Source organism: Eretmochelys imbricata, chromosome 2, assembly GCF_965152235.1.
Source record: "Eretmochelys imbricata isolate rEreImb1 chromosome 2, rEreImb1.hap1, whole genome shotgun sequence".
In the NCBI taxonomy this organism is placed as follows: Eukaryota; Metazoa; Chordata; order Testudines; family Cheloniidae; genus Eretmochelys; species Eretmochelys imbricata.
In genome coordinates, this window is record NC_135573.1 from 67,740,685 (window position 1) to 67,765,013 (window position 24,329).

At 37.7% G+C, this 24,329-nt stretch overlaps 1 protein-coding gene across 4 annotated transcripts in view; it reads left to right on the top strand.

Annotated features, from left to right (window-relative positions):
* The window catches only part of PLAG1 (PLAG1 zinc finger), a 58,070-nt gene extending 34,991 nt beyond the window's left edge, over positions 1-23,079 (top strand). Inside the window, exons 1-5 of one of the 4 annotated variants that reach the window (XM_077810251.1) lie at positions 466-977; positions 5,856-5,929; positions 12,987-13,086; positions 16,021-16,379; positions 16,921-23,079. In XM_077810251.1, coding sequence (XP_077666377.1) covers positions 16,138-16,379; positions 16,921-18,184 — 1,506 coding nt within the window. In that variant the 5' untranslated portion in view covers positions 466-977; positions 5,856-5,929; positions 12,987-13,086; positions 16,021-16,137 and the 3' untranslated portion in view covers positions 18,185-23,079. Of the gene's footprint in view, positions 1-465; positions 978-5,855; positions 5,930-12,986; positions 13,087-16,020; positions 16,380-16,920 lie in introns of those variants that run through there. The other 3 variants (XM_077810250.1, XM_077810249.1, XM_077810252.1) reach the window with 3 other exon arrangements.
* The last annotated feature ends 1,250 nt before the right edge of the window (positions 23,080-24,329 follow it).

Here is a 24,329-nt window from a genome sequence, read left to right on the forward strand (position 1 = left end):
TCCTTAATATAATGTATCTGGCTCTTATCTTCCTCATCTTCTGTTACTCTGAACACGGAACCTTCTGCAGTCCAAACTTTGACTGTGGACCGTCTTCTGAAGGAAGACTAGATTTTGTGTCAAGAATGGCCTGGGTGATAGACACTGAAGATCTTTCTAGGGCAGTGGTTCCCCAACTTGTTCCGCCGCTTATGCAGGGAAAGCCCCTGGCGGGCCGGGCCAGTTTGTTTACATGCCACGTCCGCAGATTTGGCCAATTGCAGCTCCCAGTGGCCGCAATTCGCTGCTCCAGGTCAGTGGAAGCAGCTGCCAGTACGTCCCTCAGCCTGCGCCACTTCCAGCAGCTTCCTATTGGCCTGGAGCAGTGAACTGCAGCCACTGAGTGCCGCAATCGGCCGAACCTGCGGACATGGCAGATAAACAGACTGGCCCAGCCCGCCAGGGGCTTTCCCTGCACAAGTGGCAGAACAAGTTTGGGAACCACTGTTCTAGTGTCCTTTACTACCTGGAGATGCCAGGTGTAGCTTATGCCTCCTGACTTGCTCTCTCTGGTCAGGATGATGGTCTGTATTCTGGCCTTGCAACAGACCCACGTAACTGCCTAGCAATCTTCTGACCCAGGGGTGGAGGGGTCTCTGTTTTTCATCTCCCTTATCAACAGGGAATGCTGTCCATACTGGTCAATGTGAGCACAATAATCCTGAGGTCAAAAGCTAAGACAATGGCCTCCTGAGAAATCACAAAAGAGACTTCAGCCAGTTTCTTATCACTGAAAGAGGTGCCTTCCACCAGATGTCTTTCCAGGTGTTTTTTCTTCCCTAGGCTCTGATCAGATTTATGGGATTCTGAAGATGAGAGTGGTGCAATGCAAGAGACTTCGGAGGGTTCACCACCTTTACCATCCAGGATGAGGTGTAACTTCTCCACCTGAGGCTATCAGAAGCTTCCAGAAGGAGATCTTGGGACAGCTTTCAAAGGTGCTTGATCTAGAGTCTCACAGTAACCTAGGACAATTTAGGCAGGTGGCCATTCCAAATAACGGAAGCATCTTAGAACCTGCAGAGTATTTTTGGCTAAATTTTGCTGAAGTCATATCTACTTCCAAGAGGACAGACCTTATCTATTCTATCCCTGAGTGGGGCTTTGAATATGCCATTCACATCCTATACTTGGATCCCCGGTTGTGCCTGGTGCATCAGTTTGCCATGAACTTTCATTGGCATCCCTGCCTCTTAAGAACAGATATGCCATATACTTTGATTTTCTGGGATGGAAAAAAGGCTTGATTTGTTCTATTCCTCTCCTCATGTAACTAATTAGCAGGGGTAATTGGCCAAATATAACTTATTGCCCTGGGATAAATTCCTGTAATTGGTGGAGCACCTTTCTAAAGAGGCCAGGAGAGAGGCAATGACTAAAGTTGCTGAAGGCTGATAAGTCACAAAATATGCACTGTAAGGGCTTTACAATGTGTTGGATGCAGCTCCTAGATTTTTAGTGACCGCTACTATAACCATGGGACTATATTTGTGACTGATGGGTTCTGGGGTCCCATTTAAGAGAGAGGCCTCTCTGAAGGACCTTCCATTTGAGGGCCCATATGTACAATGAGAAGACAAAGCATTCAGAAAGGCAACCTTGAGATCGTCAGACCTGTTTCTTTTCCTTCTATAAACACTGAACTTTTTATTCCATTTCCTTCTGATAACAAGAATGAGGAGTACTTGTGGCACCTTAGAGACTAACAAATTTATTTGGGCATAAGCTTTTGTGGGCTAAAACCCACTTCATCGGATGCATGCAGTGGAAAATACAGTAGGAAGATAGATAGATAGATAGATAGATATATACACACACACACAGAGAACATGAAAAAATGGATGTTGTCATACCAACTATAATGAGACTAATCAATTAAGATGGGCTAGTATCAGCAGGAGAAAGAAACCTTTTGTAGTGATAATCAGGGTGGCCCATTTCCAACAGTTGACAAAAAGGTGCGAGTAACAGTAGGGGAAAAATTAGCATGGGGAAATAGTTTTACTTTATAATGACCCATCCACTCCCACTCTTTATTCAAGCCTAATTTAATGGTGTCCAGTTTGCAAATTAATTCCAATTCTGCAGTTTTTCGTTGGAGTCTGTTTCTGAAGTTTTTTTGTTGGAGTATTTTGACTTTTAGGTCTGTAATTGAGTGACCAGAGAGATTGAAGTGTTCTCCGACTGGTTTTTGAATGTTATAATTCTTGACGTCTGATTTGTGTCCATTTATTCTTTTGCATAGAGACTGACCGGTTTGGCCAATGTACATGGCAGAGGGGCATTGCTGGCACATGATGGCATATATCACATTGGTGATGTGCAGGTGAAAAAGCCTCTGATGGTGTGGCTGATGTGATTAGGTCCTATGATGGTGTCCCTTGAATAGATATGTGGACAGAGTTGGCAACAGGCTTTGTTGCAACGTTGTCTCTGCCTCTCTTTCGCATGCAGCCCTTTATAAGATTGTTTTTTTCCACAATAGTTATGGATGTTTGGTGTGGTAATTGGTTGTGTTCGTGAAAGGAACTTAACTGGATTAAAGATTGGTATCTGTAGGGGACAGAATTAAGTTTGCAATGTGTGGTCTGTAACGTGTGTATGATAGTTGTGGTAATGGTACCGTATCTATGGTTGAAGGAGAAGAGGGCATGTACTTCTAGGCTTAAATTTTTTCTTTGATTCAGAGCAAAAGTATTTTGTATTAATTTTCTAGGTGGTTTTATTAGCTAGGTAGACCTGTGTGGGGCAGAAATGCAGTGCTGATGGAGAATATTTTATCCAGAAATCTGTGTATTCTTCTGTCATTGCTTGTTTCTGGACCTCTTCTATTTCTGATGTTTCTTTTTGAGATGGAGTAACCGTAACTGGATAGTATTACAAGCAAGGCTGCATTTATAGATTTCTGTATAGACTCATTTTGTTCACAGTCTTCGTACCTTTTAACATTAATTGTTCTTCTAGCTGCCACTGAATATTGAGCATATGTTTTAACTGAGCTGTCCACAATGGCACCCTGGAGTTTTTTCCTCTGACTGGCTAAAGTTAATACAGAACTCCTCAATGGGTATGAGAATAGTTCAGATTATTTCTTTCCTTGCATTTTATCAACACTGAATTTCATCTGCCATCTTGCCACCTATTCAGTTAATTTTGTTAAGTCCCTCTGCATTTCTTCACAGTATTCTCTAATCTTAATCAATTTTATTATCTGCAAAAACATTATCACTTCATTATGTATTGCCCCACAGTTGTCCACTCAAGAATTTCTTATGCCTTCCTTTCCTGGTACTGGTCACTGTTGGCCAGGATATGGGTCTAAGTGGACCACTAGTCTAATTCAGTTTGCCATTTCCTATATTCATTTCATTACAGTTGCTTAAAAAAGGCTGCATTCTTGATAGTTCTCACATAAGCATGAAGGGTGTGCATGATCCAAGCTCTCATGCCCTCCCCTTCACCCCCCACCCCCCGACTGTTCCATAAGGATAAGATGGTTCTGTGCAACTCCAAGTGTTTTTAGTAAGTAATTTATCTATATTTTCACCAATCTTCATTCCGTTTTGGAAGAAGGTAGTTTGCATTGTTCAGATGCTAGAAGAGTTCTCAGTTATTACTTGGACAGGAGTAAGTCTTCTGTAAAACATGTGCGTTGTTCATAGCCTACAGGGATACATCTAGAGGGCAGAGAGTTTCCACTGAAAGATTAAATAGATGAGATTATGTATACATCTTTGTTGTCATCTGGCAGGTATCCCAGTGCCTGAGGTCTTAAAACATATTCAACTATATCCAAGGCAGATTCAACTGCATGTCTCAAAAGAGACTCCAGGGAGATACGAGGCTGCTACTTGGAGTTCCATGCATACATTTACATGGTATTACTCCATCGATTTGGCTTGTAGATATATGACCCAGGAATTCAGACTGGTGTTTCATCTAGTCCAGCATCCTGTCTTGATAGTGGCCAGTCCCAGATGCTTCAGAGGAAGATACAAGAAACCCTACAATAGGCTGTTACAGGATAACCTTCCCAAGGGAAAGTTCCCTCCCTACCCGCATTTATTTGGTTTATGCCCTGAAGCATGAGAGTTTATTGCCCTTCTGAAAAACTTGTTTTTAAAACAATCCTTGCTGTTATAATTCTGGAGAGTCTAGTTATCTATGTAAATGTCCAATCTTTTTTTAATCCTGCTAAGCTTTTGATCTTAATGATATCTTGTGGTAATAAAACTCACAGGCTAATTTTGTTTCGTGTGAACAAGTTTTTATTTTAAATTTGCTGAATTTAAATTTCATTGAGTGACTCTTTGGTTTTGGCATGAGAGAGGGTGATGTGAGTACCCTCTCTGTACCATTAATTATTTTGTAAACTATTACCATGTCTCCTAGCTAATATAAACAGTCCCAATCTTTTCAGTTTCTTAACATGAACGTTTTTCCATGCATCACCTCATTCTCATTGCTTGGCTTTCAGTCTCTATTTCTGCTAGAGCCTGTTGGAGATAGGGTGACTATAAATGCACGCTGTATTTCAGGTGAAGGCACACCTTTGATTTATATAAAAGCGTTAAAATTTCAGTGTTCATCGCAGTGTTATAAAAGCTAATAGCAAAATAAACCAAAACAAAACAAATAGTAGTGGATGTACAAGTGGATTCTAGCATTGGAAATAGGCTTTTGCAACTCAAGATTGGGGGATATTGCATTGACTCGCCATTAAAGTGGTGGGAAACTTTGAGGTGGGTACCGGTGCCATGGCTACTGATGAACAGTGAAGATTTTGTAATAGCTGAAATAGGTAGCAGTGTCACATTAGGAGCCCATGGTTCCTGGTTCAGGCTTCAGCAGGAATGGATTCCTAACAAGGATGCAGACTGGATGCAACTCCTCAGGAAAGGGCAGGGAGCCAGAATCTACTGTGTGCCATGCAGCACATCTTAGTGATGGCTCCCTGTGCTCAATCATGGAGGGATTTAGGAGGTGGGGCTGTGGCAGGGACTAGTGGATCTGTTAATATATGTGGATTCCTCCACCAGCCCCCTTCCCAACTTGGTGGAACAGAGGAAGCACAGCAGGGAGTTGTGGCTACTATAGCCCTCAGTCTGCAACAGTAGTCATGAAGTGGATCCAAAAGTCTGGGAGTGATTCTACTTCCTTCACCTCCTACATACCTTTTCCATAGCACAATTCATTTATTCAGGTTGCATGCTGGGATGAAGGCTTTTCTCAAAGAAAGAAATGCTGCATGAAAAATATCCCTCATTTGTCTTTTTTTAAACTCACATTTGTTTTTTCTTCTGAATACAGCAGTGCAGTATCTTAAGTATTCCCACGCACATCAGATGCACTAGGGCAACTGGTAGCTTGTGCTTTGTTTCTTCACAAACTTCAAAATGGGTGTACAGGTGATATAACTAGCAGCTAAAGAGGGTAGTGGTTGCTTGAAAATAGGGATGGTGGTTTCCTTATGTGTTTGACTGAATTGAGCCAAAATTTGACTGTGTTCTGAGTTGTTTCAAGTCCAGAAAGGCTTGCTGATACCAGCTTTGTGGTTTGTTCACCTTTTAAAAGGCAGTTTTTGCATGCAACAGAAACCTGATCCTCTTTACAAACCCCACCTTTTTTATCCCCATTCAAACCACGAAAGTTTTAATAGAAAAAATAATTAAACTATTAATTGACTATTACTTGAGATTTAAAGCAACGAAAGCCATGAGAACTCTTTCAGAATGGGGGGTGGGGGAGGTGGAGGGGGGTTTGTCCTAAGTGTGCTGCATCTTTAGTTATGCTCTCCTAAGGCTTCTGTATTTTAGCTCATAGGGTCACTTGATATACTCAGCCAGCATCAGAGCTCCAGCAGTAGTAGCAATGGCCATCTTGAATAAATGTAAGTGAACAATTTTCTTTAATATAAATCATCAATTTTCTATAAAGTTATTTCCTTTTCGGGTAGAATAGCAGGTTCTTGGAGAGTGGAGTGTTTTTAGGACATTTGCTGCTGCATAGCAACTGAAAAACTTAGGCACGCACGCACCCTTTCTACCCCAGTGTTCTACCAGGAATAGCTTCAGTGAGAAAACAAATTTAAATACAAGGCTAGAATAGGTTATTCTCCAAATCCTGCCCCAGTTTGCACCCCATGCAGTCATAGGCCATATCTGCACTATGGGGGCACAGCTTCGGCGCCATAGCTATGCTGCCATAGTCCCATAGGGTTTATGCAGACTACAGCAATGGAAGGGGTTTTTCGCTTGCTGTAGAAACTCCACTTTCCAAAGTTCCAGTAGCTAGGTCAGCAGAACCATTCTTCCATCAGCCTAGCTGTGTCTACACCAGGCTGTGTGTTGGCATACCTACCACACTCCGGGGTGTGGATTTTTCACACCTCTGCACATTGTAGCTGCGTCAGCGTAAGTTTTAAGTGTACACCAAGCCTTAGTGAAGTCAGAGAGGTACTCAGTTGCCATCTGACATAGGGCAGAACTGGGCCCTTAGTACACTTTTTTTACTGTTGTATTTATATGTATCATGTACATTCAATACAGGTGATGTAAAACTAATTTCTGTTTGATAGCGTTATTTCGGTCACTTGTGAGTTGTACAGTTGTCTCAAATCTATGGGAACTTTTTCTGTAGCAATCTGTCTAACCCTCCCATGTAGGGCATTGTACTGTGCTTGCCCTGTTCAATACTACTAGTTAGCATTTATATTAAATAGCTAATCCTCACAATGTCCCTGTTAGGCAGGAAGATAAATATTATCCCCATTTTACAGCTGGAGAAATTGAGACAGAAAGATGACGTGACTTGCCCACATGGTGAATCATAGGCAGAGTTGCAATTAGAATTCAAGACTTTCTCATTCCAAGTCCCATGCTTGATTTTTCAGACCATGCTACTTAAAAACTGGCCCTGCCTTTTGGCATCCTGCTAGCTTTTCCAGCACAGCCAATTCCTTTGTGCTGCCTGCATAGCAGACTTTCAAAGTGAAACTGCTAAACTCGTTGGTATGTTCTACTTTTCAGCACATGGTATGAATGCAGCTCAAATGAACAGAGAGAAGTGATGTGACTGGGAGCTGCATTTTCCATGCAATTCCAACTCTGGGTGCCTCTAGAACAGACATGTCAGTTGTGCTAAATTATTTAATAAAAACAAAACAAAGCAAAAAAAAAAAAAAAACAACACTGTTGCCATATGCCATAAAGTGTATGAATGAAAGATTAGCATGAATTCATCAATTTCATTTTCACTTTCTACCAATGGAGTAGAACCTGACAACTAAAATGTCAGTTGACTTTACTGATTACTGAAAGCATTCAGCACCAGGTCAGGAGTATAGAATCCCCTTCACAAGAAGTGAAAATGTATTACTAACCTATTATACCACTTTGCCTTGCTCTGCAACCTAATTATAATTGTTAAACAGTAAACTTCAAAGATACAGTTACATAAAACTTCTTTTGAAATTAATAGCTTATGGCTATTAGAATCTGAAGAGATTTTGAGAAGATTGTATTATACTTTGTGCAAGATAAATGGAAAATGATATTATCAATTGCATAAATGAATTTGATTCTGATATTACTACTGTGCACTCTGGTTATGTTAATTCATGCATGTACAAAATTCATCATTGCCTATCATTTGTTCTCTATGTAAAGTGACATTTTCCTACCTGTAAATAACATTTTGCTACTGCAGTAGCTAAGAGTTTCTTTGCCTTTGTTAGAGAATTTCACCATATTAAACATGAATTTGTGCAAATTATTTTTATTTTGAGTTTGAAATATAAAAATCTACCTGTATACAGGCTTTAGGCACATTGACAGTAGTTCAGTTTACAGCTCTAAAATCGTTTTCACCATGGTCTGCAGAGTTCTCAGAAAAGCATCCATGTGGTGCCAGAGAAATCCTAGAAACAAAAAAACAAAATCACACAACACGCTGCAGGGATCAGATTGGTTTACCCTAATCAACTCATTTTTTTAAATTCCGTATATAATTTGGGCTATCTAGTAACCCAAACTGAGCTCTGAAGATTTCAAATTATCTAGGTCCATTTTAAACATTGAAAGCACACACAGAGATTTCAATATTATGGCTTTTTAAATAATAACATATTAGATCATGGTAAAGTTTGGTAAGTTCATTTCTTACATGTCCACAGACTAACTAAGATATACATAGCAAAATGTTTCTGTTCTTTGTGTTCAGAAAAGGTGATGTGCACCATTGTGCTAGTATTCATAGTTATGTTGCTATAACATAGTGTAAAAATGAGTTATTTTCTAATATGCAGAAAATGGTGCTCTGTAGTTTAACAAGCTTAATATCTTTTTTTAAACTTGCCAATACTTTTATGGCTAGGATAGAAAACTTTAAGATTTTGGAGGCAAAGAAGCCCATGCAAATAAGTCCTTTCTTATATATTGGCTGATGTACCACAGCAGTATTGTGCTTTTTCTCCCAAATGCTTGCTTAACTACTAGTTGTAAGATTATTTCTGTTCTAACTTTGGAAGCCCAAGCTACATGTTACCAACGCTGTGGACAAAAAACATTCTACTTGACACTTTTAATCCTGCTTTTTCTTAGCTTAGAGAGGTGCTTTCTTGCTACTTGTGTTTGTCACTAGCTTGAAAGAGACCCAGCTCCTATTCTTTCTAAATTTTGTGCACTTCAACCTATTTCTGTCTACTGTGAATCTCTATCTTGCCAAGTAATAAAGGCTTAAATTCTGTAGTTATGAATTAATGAAATCCTAAAATCCCTGTGTTTTGTACTTTCTCTGACTTTATATTATACCAACACCAGCACAACCATAATTATGCATCCAGTAATGTGCTTGCTAACATGCTCTCGCTCCTTCCTGATACAATTCTAGAATGATTTTCTCTGTTTTACTTTGATACCTTTGTTTATCTATTCCCTAACTGGAAGAGGAATATGTTATCTATTAAGTAGTTTGCCGGAGGCATAAATTTGATCTCTCGCTATCTACAGGTCATTCTCCTGTTTTTGTTTCTTAGGATCATTGAATATATTTTCATTCTTCTCTCAGATCTTTTCATTGCTCTACAATGAATTTCATAAACCACTCACCTCCCCATGTGCTTGGATTTTGTTTTCTTTTCTCCAACCCATATGTATGTTGCCATTTTACCGCAGTTTCACCTATCTTTTTTTTAAACTAGTATTTAATCCACAAAAGCAGGGTTCTTTTGTACTGTAGTTTATAGCATATCTAGGAATCCCGACATTCAAGTAAAATATGTCAACCTCTTTAACGGTTCCTTTTGTTCCTCAAACCATTAAAAATATTTCAAATATGGCTTGTCTCTATAATTTCATTATTTGTATCATTAATTACATCCTTATGCCTCTGATTAATGTTTGCTGGATCTTTCCCCTGCTGAAGTCTAGTTTACAAACTGATAGTTCCTTTCATCTCCTTTAGATCCCTTCATAAATTCAGGAGACCTAACTCTCACTAATTATATTAAAATAAATACATATTTTTAAAAAGTGGTGAAACTAATTATTTGTTGTAACATAATTGAAATTCCTATGGAAGTAAAAATTTTAGGCAGCAAGCCCTACTGAGGAATCTTGTCTGTTTCTTCAGCCAAATAATTCAGTTGTCTTGGGCTAGATTTTTGGAGTTCAAGTCATTTTAAAATGTTTTTAAAATGCAGTTAGTTTTCAAATTAACAGTTACCTGTAAAGGGCAAACAGAGATTTGTACCCCCTTTTTTATATATATATATACAAATATTAGAAATTCAAGTCTTGTCTGCCTGAGAAGATTCTCTGGGATAATTGGAGAACTAGTAGAATTATAGCATCACAGTGCCAAGAAAGTAAAATCTGATAAATTTGAGAAAAGTTAATTTTATTATCGGGTTTTTGTTTAACACCCTGAGAAAGCCCTTACTTCAATGTGTCTCTGCAACTATTCAGATTTAGCATAATTGTTCTTCTCCATGAACTTGCCTGTGATCTAGAATCAAAGCTTTCATGATAAAGAGATTGCACTATGGTACTTGAATGAGGTGAATTGAAAAATACTATTTCTTTTGTTATTTTTACAGTGCAAATATTTGTAATAAAAATAATATAAAGTGAGTACTCTACTCTTTGTATTCTGTGTTGTAATTGAAATCAATATATTTGAAAATGTAGAAAAATATCCAAAATATTTAATAAATTTCAATTGGTATTCTATTGTTTAACAGTGCGATTAAAACTGAGATTAAACGCGATCAAGTTTTTTGAGTTAATCACATGAGTTAACTGCAATTAATCTACAGCCCTAGTTTAAAAATATTCCTCTTGTTGGAGGAACATTGCCTTGTTCTTGTTCTTTAGAGAGTGGGTATATAAGCACACCTGACTTATACTATTCACTACTTTAAATACATCAGTCATGTCCTCATTTATTAATCATAGAATCTTAGGGTTGGAAGGGACCTCAGGAGGTCATCTAGTCCAACCCCCTGCTCAAAGCAGGACCAAGCCCCAATTTTTGCCCCAAATCCCTAAATGGCCCCCTTGAGGATTGAATTTACAACCCTGGGTTTAGCAGGCCAACGCTCAAACCACTGAGCTATCCCAGTTATAGTCTTCTCACTTTCTCCTGGGGTGGTAGTCCTTCCAATGCCTCTGATAATTTTTGTCTATCCCTGTCCATTATCTGAACCCTATCTATTTCTGCTGGGACTCTTTTAGATGGGTAACCAGAATTGAGCACAATATTTAAGGTGAGGGTGTACCAACAACTTTCATAAGAGTATTGTATTTTCTCTGTAAATCTATGCAATTATATCTGCTTTTATCTTCAGACAGCTTGAAATAATAGCTCTGATAGCAGGGAGCTGTCCCGTTCACTTCAGTGAGGAAGCTATCTTAAATGTTATCTATTTCACTGCTGATCATTTTAATAGAAATATCCATTTAATGTACTCTCTTCCTGATTGGTGGTTAGTATCAGATGCTGAGACAGGGTAGAGTAGTACTAAAGTTAGAGTAGCTGGTTTTAAAGGTCTTCATGGATTGGAAATGAGGAATTTAAATCCTGTTCCCCACGTTTAAAGTTACCTATGCCTGAAAGAGTGGGAAAGAAGATCTGTATTCCCTCCCTAGTACTGAAAGTTTCAGCTGCCCTTTTCAGTTCCAAAATGCTTCTCCCGCCTCCCTGGGTATGAAAAGCCTCCAATACTCCTTTCCAGGTGTCAGCAACCTTCCAGTCTTCCCCCAAGTACTTTTTAATGCAGTTATGCATTTTCCGTACAAAAATCTGCAGCACAGTGGAAGTTGGGGTTGCGTGAAGCTGAATTGGATACCAAAATAAAGAACACTATACTGGAGTGGACAAGGTAGTAAAGAGGAAGAAGGTTTGGTATGAGACACTGCTACATAATTCTGGGGTTCCTGTCACAGAATTTTCAGGGCCAGTGTGCCACAGAAAACATGGGGCTTTATACCTACGTAACTAAAATAGATGGAGAGATTCAAACCTCGTCCTTACAGTTAGGGACTGAGTACGCTTGTAATAAGTCATCATTCAGGAAGCCTTGCAGTAAGAAACGGGAAGAGAGATTTGATATTTATAAGGAAAAAACTAGGGCTGTCGATTAATCTCAGTTAATTCATGCAATTAACTAAAAAAATTAATCTCAATTAAAAAAATTAAGCTCACTGTTAAACAATAGAATACCAATAGAAATTTATTAAATATTTTTGAATGTTTTTCTACATTTTCAAATATATCTATTTCAATCCTCTGGAATGGAAGCATCAAGGGGCATGAATCTTTAGCGCATCTGGCATGTAAATATCTTGCGACGCCGGCTACAACAGTGCCATGCAAATGCCTGTTCTCACTTTCAGGTGACATTGTAAAAAGAAGCAGGCAGCATTATCTTCTGCAAATGTAAACAAACTTGTTTGATTGTCTGAACAAGAAGTAGAAATGATTGGACTTGTAGGTGCTAAAGTTTTACGTTGTTTTATTTTTGAATGCAGTTTTTTTGGTACATAATTCTACATTTGTAAGTTCAGCTTTCATGATAAAGAGAGTGCACTACAATACTTGTATTAGATGAATTGAAAAATACTATTTCTTTTGTTTTTTACAGTGCAAATATTTGTAATAAAAATAAATATAAAGTGAGCACTGTACACTTTATATTCTGTGCTGTAATTGAAATAAATATCTTTGAAAATGTAGAAAACATCCAAAATATTTAATAGAATTGTATTCTATTATTGTTTAACAGTGCATTTAATTGCACATTTAATCGCCATTAACTTTTTTTAATCACTTGACATCCCTAGGAAAAAAATTTCATGGATTATTTATATACACCATAAAGAAGCAAAAAAGAGGAATGAGTTAATTTTTTTCCCCCCTTTGCAGATCAACTTCTAAGCAGATGATATTCCCTGTATAATTTAAGCAGGATCAAAGAGTTATGTTCTTGCAATGTTGGGCCCATTCAGAAGTCCTTTCTTGGATAGTTGGTTTTGTTTTGTTTTTTTTAAAGATTAGTACTGTGTGAGGACTTTAAGGCTGGGCCCAATATTTGAGGGATTTATTCAATTTCCAAATCATTCATACATAGTCGTTTTTTACTTTTTAGAGAAATCCTTTGCTGATATGTAACCTTTTCTTTTTATGTGTTACTACCAAATGCAGAACTAACTGAAGTTCTATAAGTGGACTAACGTAAGTTTTAGTCATTAATTGATACTTCTTACGCAATAAATCCATTCAGTTTTAATCCGCATTAGATCATTCTATACCTGGGCTATTTCTCTACCTCTTTAATTTTCCCTTCCTGTACCACCTGCTCCCCTTTCATCCCTCTTCCGTCCCCTCAACCTTTCTGAATATTTTGATTTCACTAAAGTCTAGTTCATTCTTTCTTCCTTGTTTTTCAGACCAGCAAAAATGGGAAGTACTGGATTCTGGTTTCCTCCAAGAAGAGTCAGCGGAACTGGTTAAGACCAAAATCTGAGGACTTTACTGGGCTACCATCAGGTGTGCATTAAAACAAAGGCTACCATAATTCATTTTTAAGTATGCACTTCTTTTAAAATGGTATAAAATGTATAATGTATGTAGTGCAGTAGATTTTTATAGTGTATATCATCATTCATCCTACAGTTGTGAAAGCACCAATGAGAGTGAGAATTTTAAGTGATATGTTGAGTCACAAACAGGCGTTTTTACTCATATAAAATTCGTTCAGCTGGTCTTCAGAAAATGTAATATTTGAGCATCAGTGTTTTTAAGCTTTGTCTTCATTGCTCAGTCTATACATCCACAAGTGAAAAGTGGAATTTTTTTTTTATATTGAAAAATAATTCTGAAGTTCTTCATTAACTATTGAAAATACCCTAGGAATAGCAATCAGAACAACATTTTTAAACGAATCACTATCATAATTATAGGGTCAAATCCACTCTTAATTTGTTTTAACAATGCACATTTGAGTACGTTTTTGGGCACAAGGAATTCAAAATCATCTTAATTCATTTGGATCATAGGGAAATTAAACATTATTAACTCTGCTTAATATGCTTGATCCTTTTCAGCATTCTGTGTTTTATTTTTGATACAGAGATCAGAGAACTGGAGGCTTTGAAGGGGGGGAGAAATATAGTACATGTAGAAGATCAGTGACTTGAATTGCAGTGAAGTTAGTTTAATTTTATTTCTCAAATTCTGATTAAAAGAGACTTTGGTAAATCTTTTTGTCCACAAATTTAACTTAACTTTAAAGTTGCTGGGCCAGATCCTCCTCTCATATCAGTATAAATCAGAAATAACTCAGTTAAGTCATGGAAAAATTGGTCTGGGCTTTTACCCTTATGTAAGTAAAGAAGAATTTGGCCTCAGGTTTCCAATTGACTGATTCATTTTATCACTTGATAGGGGAGGAGGGTTGAAACTAAGCTGCTTCTTTGATGACCTATATACATTCACACTTAGGAATTGGTTCCCAATGCTCCCATCTCATGAGTGTGAATGTATGGAGGCAACTCTTGAAGAATCACCATTCCTGAAGAAACCTCTCTTCCATCACTGGTTAACTTAAAAAAAATGCTGTAGTTAACCACTGATACAGCTTTATAATAAACTTTCAGTCTGATGGTTTAAGGTTGCAGTGTTGCTAATCCTTCAAATTAAAAAAGCATAACAGCAAAAATATCATGAGATTTAAAAAATAGAATAATATCTTCTTGGTCTGTCAATTCATGTTTTTACCCTTTAAGAGAAGAGGCATATGCAGACACACTCAGTGCATTTTTGGTTTAAAATTCAATCTGAAGTATACATAAAATGAACACACATTTTAAGGATGACCCTTTCTCTCTTTTCCTCCTGACCAACAGGAGAGAGACTTTCCTTCACACTCTCTCCAGCTCTAAGTGGTATGTCTTGGACACTTTTGCAAGGTCCTTCTGCTTTTCTCTTCAAGCTGAAGCCCCATTTCACTTGGGGATTGTTCTCAAGTCCCTTTTCCGAGCAATGTTTGCTACCTCACTGTGCCCTAAACAGAAGCCCAGCGGCAATGGGGAGGAGAGGACAGCTGATCCAGGGGACAGGCTGCCTTGGAAGTTAGCTATCCTTCCTTCACTGCCAGCTAGGGACAGTTCATTTTGTTCACTAGGGGAGGTGGCATTAGCTGGGAGCAGCTGTTGCCTGGTGCTCTTTGCCTGACTCCTGGCTGCTCTTCCCCACCTGTCCCAACAGCTGCTTCTTTTAAGCTACAAGCATGCAGAAGCACACAGCAGGGAGCTGAGATATTGAAGGAGGCAGCAAGCTTGGGAATAGTGCCCTCCAATGCCAACCGAGAGCTGCACTTCAAAGCCATCCGCTCCAGGCTACTGACATCGACCTCTGGTGTCTGTGGCAAAACTGCATCTAGAACAGTGGCGTAGCCAGACTTCCTGAGCTGATGGTACTTGTGCATTGGGTTTTCAAAGACTGGAAATTACTCATTGCGATAGAAATGCCAAATTCAACTCCTTCAAATCCTGCCTACCTTTTATATTGAACTCTGACATTCATTTTGTTTCTCTCATACTGCCTTTCACCATGCTGTTGTAGATCTAGCTTCTGATCTATGTCACATTAGATCCTTTGGTATTTCAAATTGCAGTTGAGTTGTGATGTTTAAAATAGTGCTGTAGTATTTTTGGCAATAAAAGATTGTAAAGTACTGTGCGATCACCAAAGATCAGTTACTACCATGTACTACCAGATTAAGAATTCAGAACTACTCTTTCCAACAGACAATTTAAATGGGATAGGCCTCCTCCTGAGTGGGTTTCTCATGTATTTCACAGATCTTAATACCTCAAGATAGATTGTGATCCTTCTAGAATGAATGAATAAGTGTTTCCATCTTGATCTAATCTAACTTTCAACATTTTCTCTATTTTATGATGTAGGAATTGTTTGGGGAGGATGGCTGTTTCCAGTGTTGAGCTGAAAAAAACCTAATTTATAGATATCTTTATCCATATCAATTTTGACTTAGTACAGTATACAGTTACAGGAAAATTTCACTAGGCATTAACTGGAACATTGTGTATACTTTATTTATATATACACAAGTACAGTTTAATCCCTTGCGAAATCTGCAGCTGCCAAAAGTCAGCTTTATCCGTATAGTTTTGAGTAAAGTTATTTTTGATGCCTTCTGTAATCTTTCTGAAATACTGCTATTCTCCATCAGTGCCCTAAGGAAAAGTTACAAGGTGTAGTGTCAGGGCACATGTGGATCTGTTCATCCTGAGCAATGCATTTTAAGAATTGTGACAAATAGCATAAAGAAGCCAACAGGTATTACATTAGACCAGCTGAACCTAATTTTATTAAGTTTTATTCAGAAGCATCACATAGCAAGTAAACTTCAAAATTAAGTTTAGTTACAAACTAGTTGTTTCTTATTTTTTTTTCCAGTCCCCTTTTGCTTTCTTTTACGACCACATGAAACTTGAGAAGCCATCTAAAGCTAAATCATTTAGTGGAGTTGGGCAATTCCCAAGTGTCCAACAAGAAGGCCTGGTTTAGGCTGCGATGGCCACTGTCATTCCTGGTGATTTGTCAGAAGTAAGAGATACCCAGAAAGTCCCTTCAGGGAAACGTAAGCGTGGTGAAACCAAACCAAGAAAAAACTTTCCTTGCCAACTGTGTGACAAGGCCTTTAACAGTGTTGAGAAATTAAAAGTTCATTCATACTCTCACACAGGAGAGAGGCCCTACAAGTGCACACAACAAGACTGCACCAAGGCCTTTGTTTCTAAGTACAAATTACTAAGGTATTAAACTCTATTTATCTTTCAGATTATATTATCTATTTTATGTTGGCCATTTTAAGCCTTGTAAAAGTATATGTTTGTGTACACATTCTTCAGCTGATTTGCAGAGAGGAAATGTTAATTAAAGTAGACATTGGTTTGTTTCTAGAATTCTAAGTTACAGTAAGTTTACCAGCTAATGTCTTTGAGTTTGTTTTTATAAATGAGACTAGAATTTTCATTTGTATAAAGAGTTGCCACAAGAAAAGTGTATGGACTGAGAAAATTTTGGCTATGGACATTTACACAAGTACTTTTATACTTGCCCATATCCCTGTTCCAGTAGCTAAAAACCACCAGAAACTAAAGTGTCAATTTAAATGTAATGTTCATGTTTTGCTATATTTAAATTTGTCAAACTATCTTTGTAGTGTCCTGCTGTCAGCTAAAAAAGATTCTGTTGTGAAGAAACGTTAGTGTAGTATTTAGCTGCCATTAAAAAAATGAACACTTGTACTTTTTGATCAAAATAATTACTTACAGAATATATCTGTGTTTAAAGGCATATGGCTACTCATTCTCCTGAGAAAACCCACAAGTGTAATTATTGTGAGAAAATGTTTCACCGAAAAGATCACCTAAAGAATCACCTACATACACACAATCCCAACAAAGAGGCCTTTAAGTGTGAAGAATGTGGAAAGAACTACAATACCAAGCTTGGGTTTAAGCGTCATCTGGCTTTGCATGCTGCAACAAGTGGTGACCTCACCTGTAAGGTATGTTTGCAGACATTTGAAAGCACGGGAGTGCTGCTGGAGCACCTAAAAACTCATGCAGGCAAGTCATCGGGTGGAGTAAAGGAGAAAAGGCACCAGTGTGAACACTGTGATCGTCGGTTCTACACCCGAAAGGATGTCCGTAGACACATGGTAGTGCACACTGGAAGAAAGGACTTCCTCTGTCAGTATTGTGCACAGAGATTCGGGCGGAAAGATCACCTAACACGCCATATGAAGAAAAGTCACAACCAAGAACTTTTGAAGGTCAAACAAGAGCCAATGGACCTTCTAGATCCCTTTACCTGCAATGTTTCTGTGCCTATAAAGGATGAGCTGCTTCCAGTGATGTCTTTACCTTCCAGTGAGCTGACATCAAAGCCATTTACAAACACTTTGCAATTGAATCTCTACAATACTCAAATTCAGTCCATGCAGAGTTCTGCATCTGCACACCAAATGGTCACCACATCATTACCCTTGGGAATGCCTTGTCCAATAGATATGGAGTCTGTTCACCCGTCTCACCAGCTATCTTTGAAATATCCACTCAGTTCTACCTCATATGCAATTTCTATGCCTGAAAAAGAACAGCCATTGAAAGGGGAAATTGAAAGTTACTTAATGGAGTTGCAAAGTGGTATACCGTCTTCATCCCAGGATTCTCAAGCATCTTCATCTAAATTAGGGTTGGATCCTCAAGTAGGGCCACTAGATGATGGAGCTGGGGAGGTTTCCCTTTCCAAAAGCTCTGTTTCCATTAGTGAACCTCTAAATCCCCAACCGTTGGACTTTTCTCAGTTGTTCGGCTTCATACCAGTAAATGGCCCTCCCTATAACCCTTCTGTTTCAGTGGGAAACCTTGGAATGAGTTATACACAGGAGGAGGCGCATTCTTCAATGGCTCAACTTCCACCACAAACACAGGATCCTCACGATCCTAGCAATAGTATAGGTCTTGGGTCCCTGCATTCACTGTCAGCAGCTTTCGCAAGCAGTCTAAGCACAACCACCACCCTACCACGTTTTCATCAAGCTTTCCAGTAGGATGTACAAAGCTGGCTTATTACTGTCTATTTGTAGAAATGCCTTAGGTAATCATTTTTAATTTAGTGCCTACTATGAGACATTACAAATTCTCTGCTTTTGTACAGTACCAATCTCATGAAGCCAGTAAGAAATTTAAATTAACTTTTACATGTTTTGAAAGTGTTTTATTCTCAACTGTGTTTACTTTGGTTTTTAAAAAGTCTCATTGATTTGTTTGAATTTTCACTGCCAATTGACACACTGACAAAAAAAAATCAATAGAAAGCAATTCCTGCTAAACTTTGACACACACCCCTTGTTTATAACTTTTCTGAAACTTTTCAGTCATTCTGTTTTGTCAAGTAAATGGTAGCTTGACCGTTTTACATTTTGTGCATTTTGTAATAGAATCCTAGTTTTTAATTTTACACACAGCTTCCTGAAGATCTTCAAATGAACTAAATGGTGGTATCTTATGTGGTCCATAATCTGAAATCAGTTTTTTTTTAAAATTAGTATAGAATTCAAACGTCCTTGTTGGAAATATGTACCTACTTTTCATTTTGACTTAGTCATTATGAAAGGTATTTTCTGGCTTAACTTGTTGCTGCCTGTATCAAGATTGGATAAGAAGCAATTTAACTTAAATATTCATCGTAATGCGACAAAATTAAAAAAACATTTATTCTTGTTTAATTGGCTAATGTGTCAAGTTAAAATTGGAACCGTTTTGTGCTTTTGTGACTCTGGTGAAGGGAAAAGAGGCAAAATTAATGGCTGACCCTGAAATATAAAAGTGTTGTAATTTAGTAGTGCGGAATATTTTGTCACAATTTTTGATTTAATTCTTAACTTGCTGTCTTTCTTTTTAGTAACATAGAAGGAGCACTGCATAGGAGTCTTCAGATTGTATGTATATTCACGTCTGTAGGCATCAGTCTTTCCCAGCTGCCACAGCCAAAGTGTGGGTCAAGTCCAGCCTGAAGTTTTATACCTAGTGTCCGTTCAATGTGAGCCTGCAGTCAGAGAGTGAATGTAAATTTGCAGATATCCATTTTAATTTTTTTTTAAGCGGAGTGGGTCTTTTCAGTTGTGTGACGTGATGTGTTATGTCCTCCTAAGCAACAAGTTAAATGTTAATCACACTTACTACACCTGGGTACTTGGCTAGGGACTTTTTTCCCATTGCCAAGGTTTAAAGACAGGACTCTTAGGAGTGAAGTAAAAGCATATTGCTTACACCACTTTTACCTAACCTGATATACTCACGTCTCCTACCCCTAATAACCAAAAGAGAAATAACTGTGATGTGTAAAAGCAAGCTAGATTTGCTTTAACTCAATACTAATATTCATTTTCCTTGTCATTTTTTGGATAAGGAATTAAAAAATAAAAATGAAATACAGTCGTATCACTCAGTCAGTAGTGAGGACGCATACAAGGTTTTAAGTGGTTAAAATAAATGTACTTCACAGAAACAGAAGTTGCTCCCATTGAAGGAGCTTTTGCTCCCAATATTTTATCATTAGCTCCTCCTTTTTTTCCCTCTAGGAGCAATATGCAGGTGTAGTTTTACTATTTTATACTTATATGTATTTAAATTTTATTACTGAAAGATAATGTTTTTATAAATGTGTTTGTGTTCCAAAGGCATTAAAATAAGGATGTATTAATAAGGATAATACCTTTTCAAATTCTGGGTTTAGGAGCATATGATCTCAAAGTGGACTTTAGCTCTGCTTCATGACTGCTTCCTTTAGTTTCTATGAAACAGATTGCTTACCTACATCTTTAGTTGAATGATGTGTTCAGTATTGCTTCCCCCTCCCTCCACCCCAAGCATTTTAAGGAAAGAAAACATTGTGTGAAAAGAGCACAAAATAAACAGAACAGAAACACTTTAATACTAGTTTAAACCAGCAAGCATAAGACAAAAAGCAAGTGGAAAGAAGTTACTTTATTCTGGATCTAGTTTAACCAGTTTGAGCGGAAGATAAATGGATTCCATTTCCTTAATGGGCCATATTGTATGTGGAACTGAGCATCTTTAACTTCTGAAAAGTTTTGGGTGCACAGAATCATACCCTTCGTAAGCCACATTTGTCACCCAGAAAAGGCAAGTGGAGACAGACCATTCCATTAGGTTGTGTTTGTCAATATATGCAGCTGTTGGAAAATGAATATGCATATCACCAATTTCAGAACTACAGTGAATTGTTAGTCTGGCAGCAGGGAAGGCCACTTGTTAGTGTTGCAAATTAGTTTAATCTTAACTGCCAACACAGAACATTCTGACAGACCTATCCCATTGCTTAAGGGGATGGAAGTGGTGTGTATTTAGCATTTAGAAAAAGTGCCATTTGTTTATCAGTTTTAGTTCTGATTAGACTTGATTGAAATTTTTTTTGCCAGCATCCATTTTCCTAGTATATAACCAGAATCTTTACTACTAATGGTAGTGCCTTAGCTTTGTAAAAAGGGATTGACTTTTCACTTCAGAAATAGGGACCTCAGACAAGATATTGAACCTCATTCAGTCAGGGCTTCAGTTGGTGGCTACATGATGTATGTTTGCTACTGAACTAGGATGTATGAATATGTGGAAGCAGATTGACACTGTTAGCAATATTAACACATTAGTGCTTTAGAGTATATTTAGGCAGAATTATTATTGGCCACTATTAAAATGTCAGTTTTTAAACCCTACTTTCTTGTTACCGAGTTGATTTTTATTTTTTCAGGGGGGGGGAGGGGGAGGGAGGCTGGCTGATCATGCACCACTCTTTGTGCAACTTTTAAACTTCTAGTATGTTTTTTAAATATATATATTTTTGTGTACTTGTTGCTTGTGCTTTATTTAGTAGTAAATTGTGGAATAGAGTGATTTATTGTTAATTTCACAGTAGCGGTTTTTAAAAACCATATACTGACTGAAACATGAGCCAGAGCTGATTGCTTATTAAGCTAATAATGAATGTTAAGAGTACATATTTTCAGGATCATTTGCCTAGTGAGCTATACATGTATTATAGGCCAATATTTTTTAAAATAAAGCTTGTTCAACCTCTATGTTACACATATTACAAGATATAGCACTTTCAAAAAGAAAACCTAAACCTTTTAAGAAAATTTCTTACAGGTTATGCTTTTTATTATAAAAACTTTTATTATAACTTGTTTCAAGTGCCATTAGATTACATATATGTAGGACTTTGGTATAATGCTTTGTGTACAAAATGGTAGACGTAATTTTAAACAGGTACATTTTTACAGTGTTTTCTTATCAATTTGCTATATTGCACAAAACCAGTGTGTCTTTCTTAAGGCTTTTACAATGGTTTTTTACTAGGTTTACATGTTTCAAACTACACTGTCTTCTACTGCCATTTTTAACACCAATACAAAAGTCATGCGTTCCTCACCAATTATAAACTGTGCACTCTGGAGTTTTGGATGGTAAATGGTCATAGAATTTTAAAATACCCTATGTTAGCTATGCTGCTGTCTGAAGTCAACATGGGGCCCGATCTTACCCCATTAAATTAAAGGGAAGCAGGACTGCACCCTTAGTTATGTCTGTTTGTCTCATACACTGGTTTAGCAGCTCATTCTACATACTTGTCAGTCTCTAGAAGGCCTATGAAATGTACTTTTGCTATAAACTATGTAGACACTCAGCTACCCATCCTGCAATCCTCCCAGTGTACAATGAAAACCACCACCTATTTAACATTACCTGGGGAGTCAAAATAAAGTAATGCCATTATAGTTCAAAAGTGTATCTGGAAAGTCCCAAAGCCCTTATACAATAAGGGTGTCTTATTTTGTTGGAAGGCAGTGTCTTTTGATAACAGTTATCTAGCCCTGGAAGTGACACAGAACTATTGCTAATCATATGTAAACACTTTTCAGTATAAGCTTCAGTGGTACAGTTGAACCAGAATGAATGTTTATCTTCTCAGAAACACTCCTGCAATATTGTTATATTGGATCATGCTGCTAATGTAACTTGGGATACAACTCCTCTCATGGTGCTACAAACCTTTCTGTCTCATTCAGATGTATTTTTACCCTTAGAAAAAAGGACTATACTAGACCTGTAGGTATACGATATATTTTTATACTGTGACTTAATTTGTCATTAATGAACTTTGTACACCACCACAATGTATTCATATGCACTTGCAAAAGGAAAATCTTGGACATGCAAATGTATACCCAAACAAGCCTGACTTTTGTTCACAAAACTAGAGGATGACAGTTAGTTAAAATGAAATGTGGGCTTTTTCTATGGTGTGGAGTGAAGAACATACTGTATGTTGCTAAGAGCCCTTTGAATTTAGACAAAAACTATATTGGGGAATGGATGACGCACCTGAACCTGACTTGGATTGCTGAAATTATATTTTTGGCTAGTGGGGAAAAAATGTTTGGACTTGTATGTTAAAATGTTTTAATGATAAAGATTGAGTCAAAAATAGAAAGGAAAAACAAACAAACAAACAAAAAAAAACCCACCCCTGCATTCCAGACTGAATTTGTATATGTTTCTTGCATTTAAAATTGCTATCCTGTGATATGGGAAATTGAGTTGCTTATCATGTATATGTACTTTAAAATGTATTCACAAACTACTGTTGTATTTGTATAAAATATAGACAAAAAGATTGCATATATATTTTTGTGTATAAGCTCTGTAAAATAGCAATCCCAGTATGAAGCTGCAGCAGAACTTCATTTTAAACATTCACATCCAAAGAAACAGACTATTTATTGTCCACATACCCAGATTATAAAATATACCTTGCTGCTATCAAACAATAGTGCTGCAGCTACAGTGTTATGTTTGCTGTACAAAAATATGTGAACTCCACAAAATATATCAATAAAGTTACAGAATGGTTTTAGTTAATGTATAACGTATGGCTGGCATTTTAATAGACAAACGTGGTTGCGTGTGTGGGGTTTTAGAAAATGATCATAAATTACAACTGACACATTAGACACATTTATTTTCATTCTGCAAAGATTTAACAACTTGCGTGATTTAAAACTGGGAGGATGGCAGTTATTCAGAGGCTCGTAAAACAAAACATAGGCATCTGCAGTCCATGATTTAACCATGTGACCAATTGGAAGATCCTACTTTCACTGTAGTGTACTAGTGGCATCTCTACATTGAAAATAAGGATTGAGGAAGCTGCCGCGTTATGTGTTTGGAGCCCGCCATGAGAAACTGGCAGGTGAGTTTGAGACTTATTAGCGCACAGGAGATTGTGATGTTTTGCGTGATCACTTCAGACAGAAATATGGGCAATTCGTGTTGACTTTACACTTGCTATTTGTAATGACTGGAAATTATGCTTTAAACAAGACTGTTGGGACATTTCCATGAAAAACCATCCTGGGAAGCTCTGTGAGGCCAAAACACTACATATGCATGAGTCACTACAATCAGTGCCTCAGCATGCAGATGGTAGTATTATGAATCTAGTCAAAATCCTGTTCTTGCCGTGCTGTGTATAGTTTGTCGCCCCTTGCTCCCATTCCAAGTAGATACTTCCACTAACTTATGACGACCTACTAGGAAGCTAAGAGACTAGCAGCCGCCTGACAGTAGGTTTACATTCATATTCCATCCATTCTCTACAGTGTATTTGGGTTTGTGTCTCTGGGAGTATAGAGCTTAACCCTCACCACTGACTACATTTCCTGCCTTTGCTTTCTCTTCCCATATTAAGGGGGGAAAAGAAGAAAAGGCAGAAAGGAATTGAAAAGAGATTCTGCTCCTGCGAACTATGGACCTAGATGTTTCACCTACTGTGAGAGAGATTTTTACCTTATTGTCTCAAATTTCTCTCTCTCCCCTGCACTGGCTAGTGCCAATAAAAAAATCACTTCTCTACCATGTGCTCCTCATTTGCTTTATATTGCAGTAGTGCCAAAAGACACTCATGAGAATCTGAGCCTGGCTCTATATACATGGAGAGATATGTTCCCTACTCTGAAAAGCTTACCGTCTGAATTAAACAGGCAACATAGAAACAAAGTGTCACATTAGCTACATTTTTTTTTAATATTTCCCCCTAAAGCACCCTTCCCCCATTTTAAAAGAAAAAAAAATCCTTTGTCCAGGTGCCTCACCCAGTATTCTCTACACTTG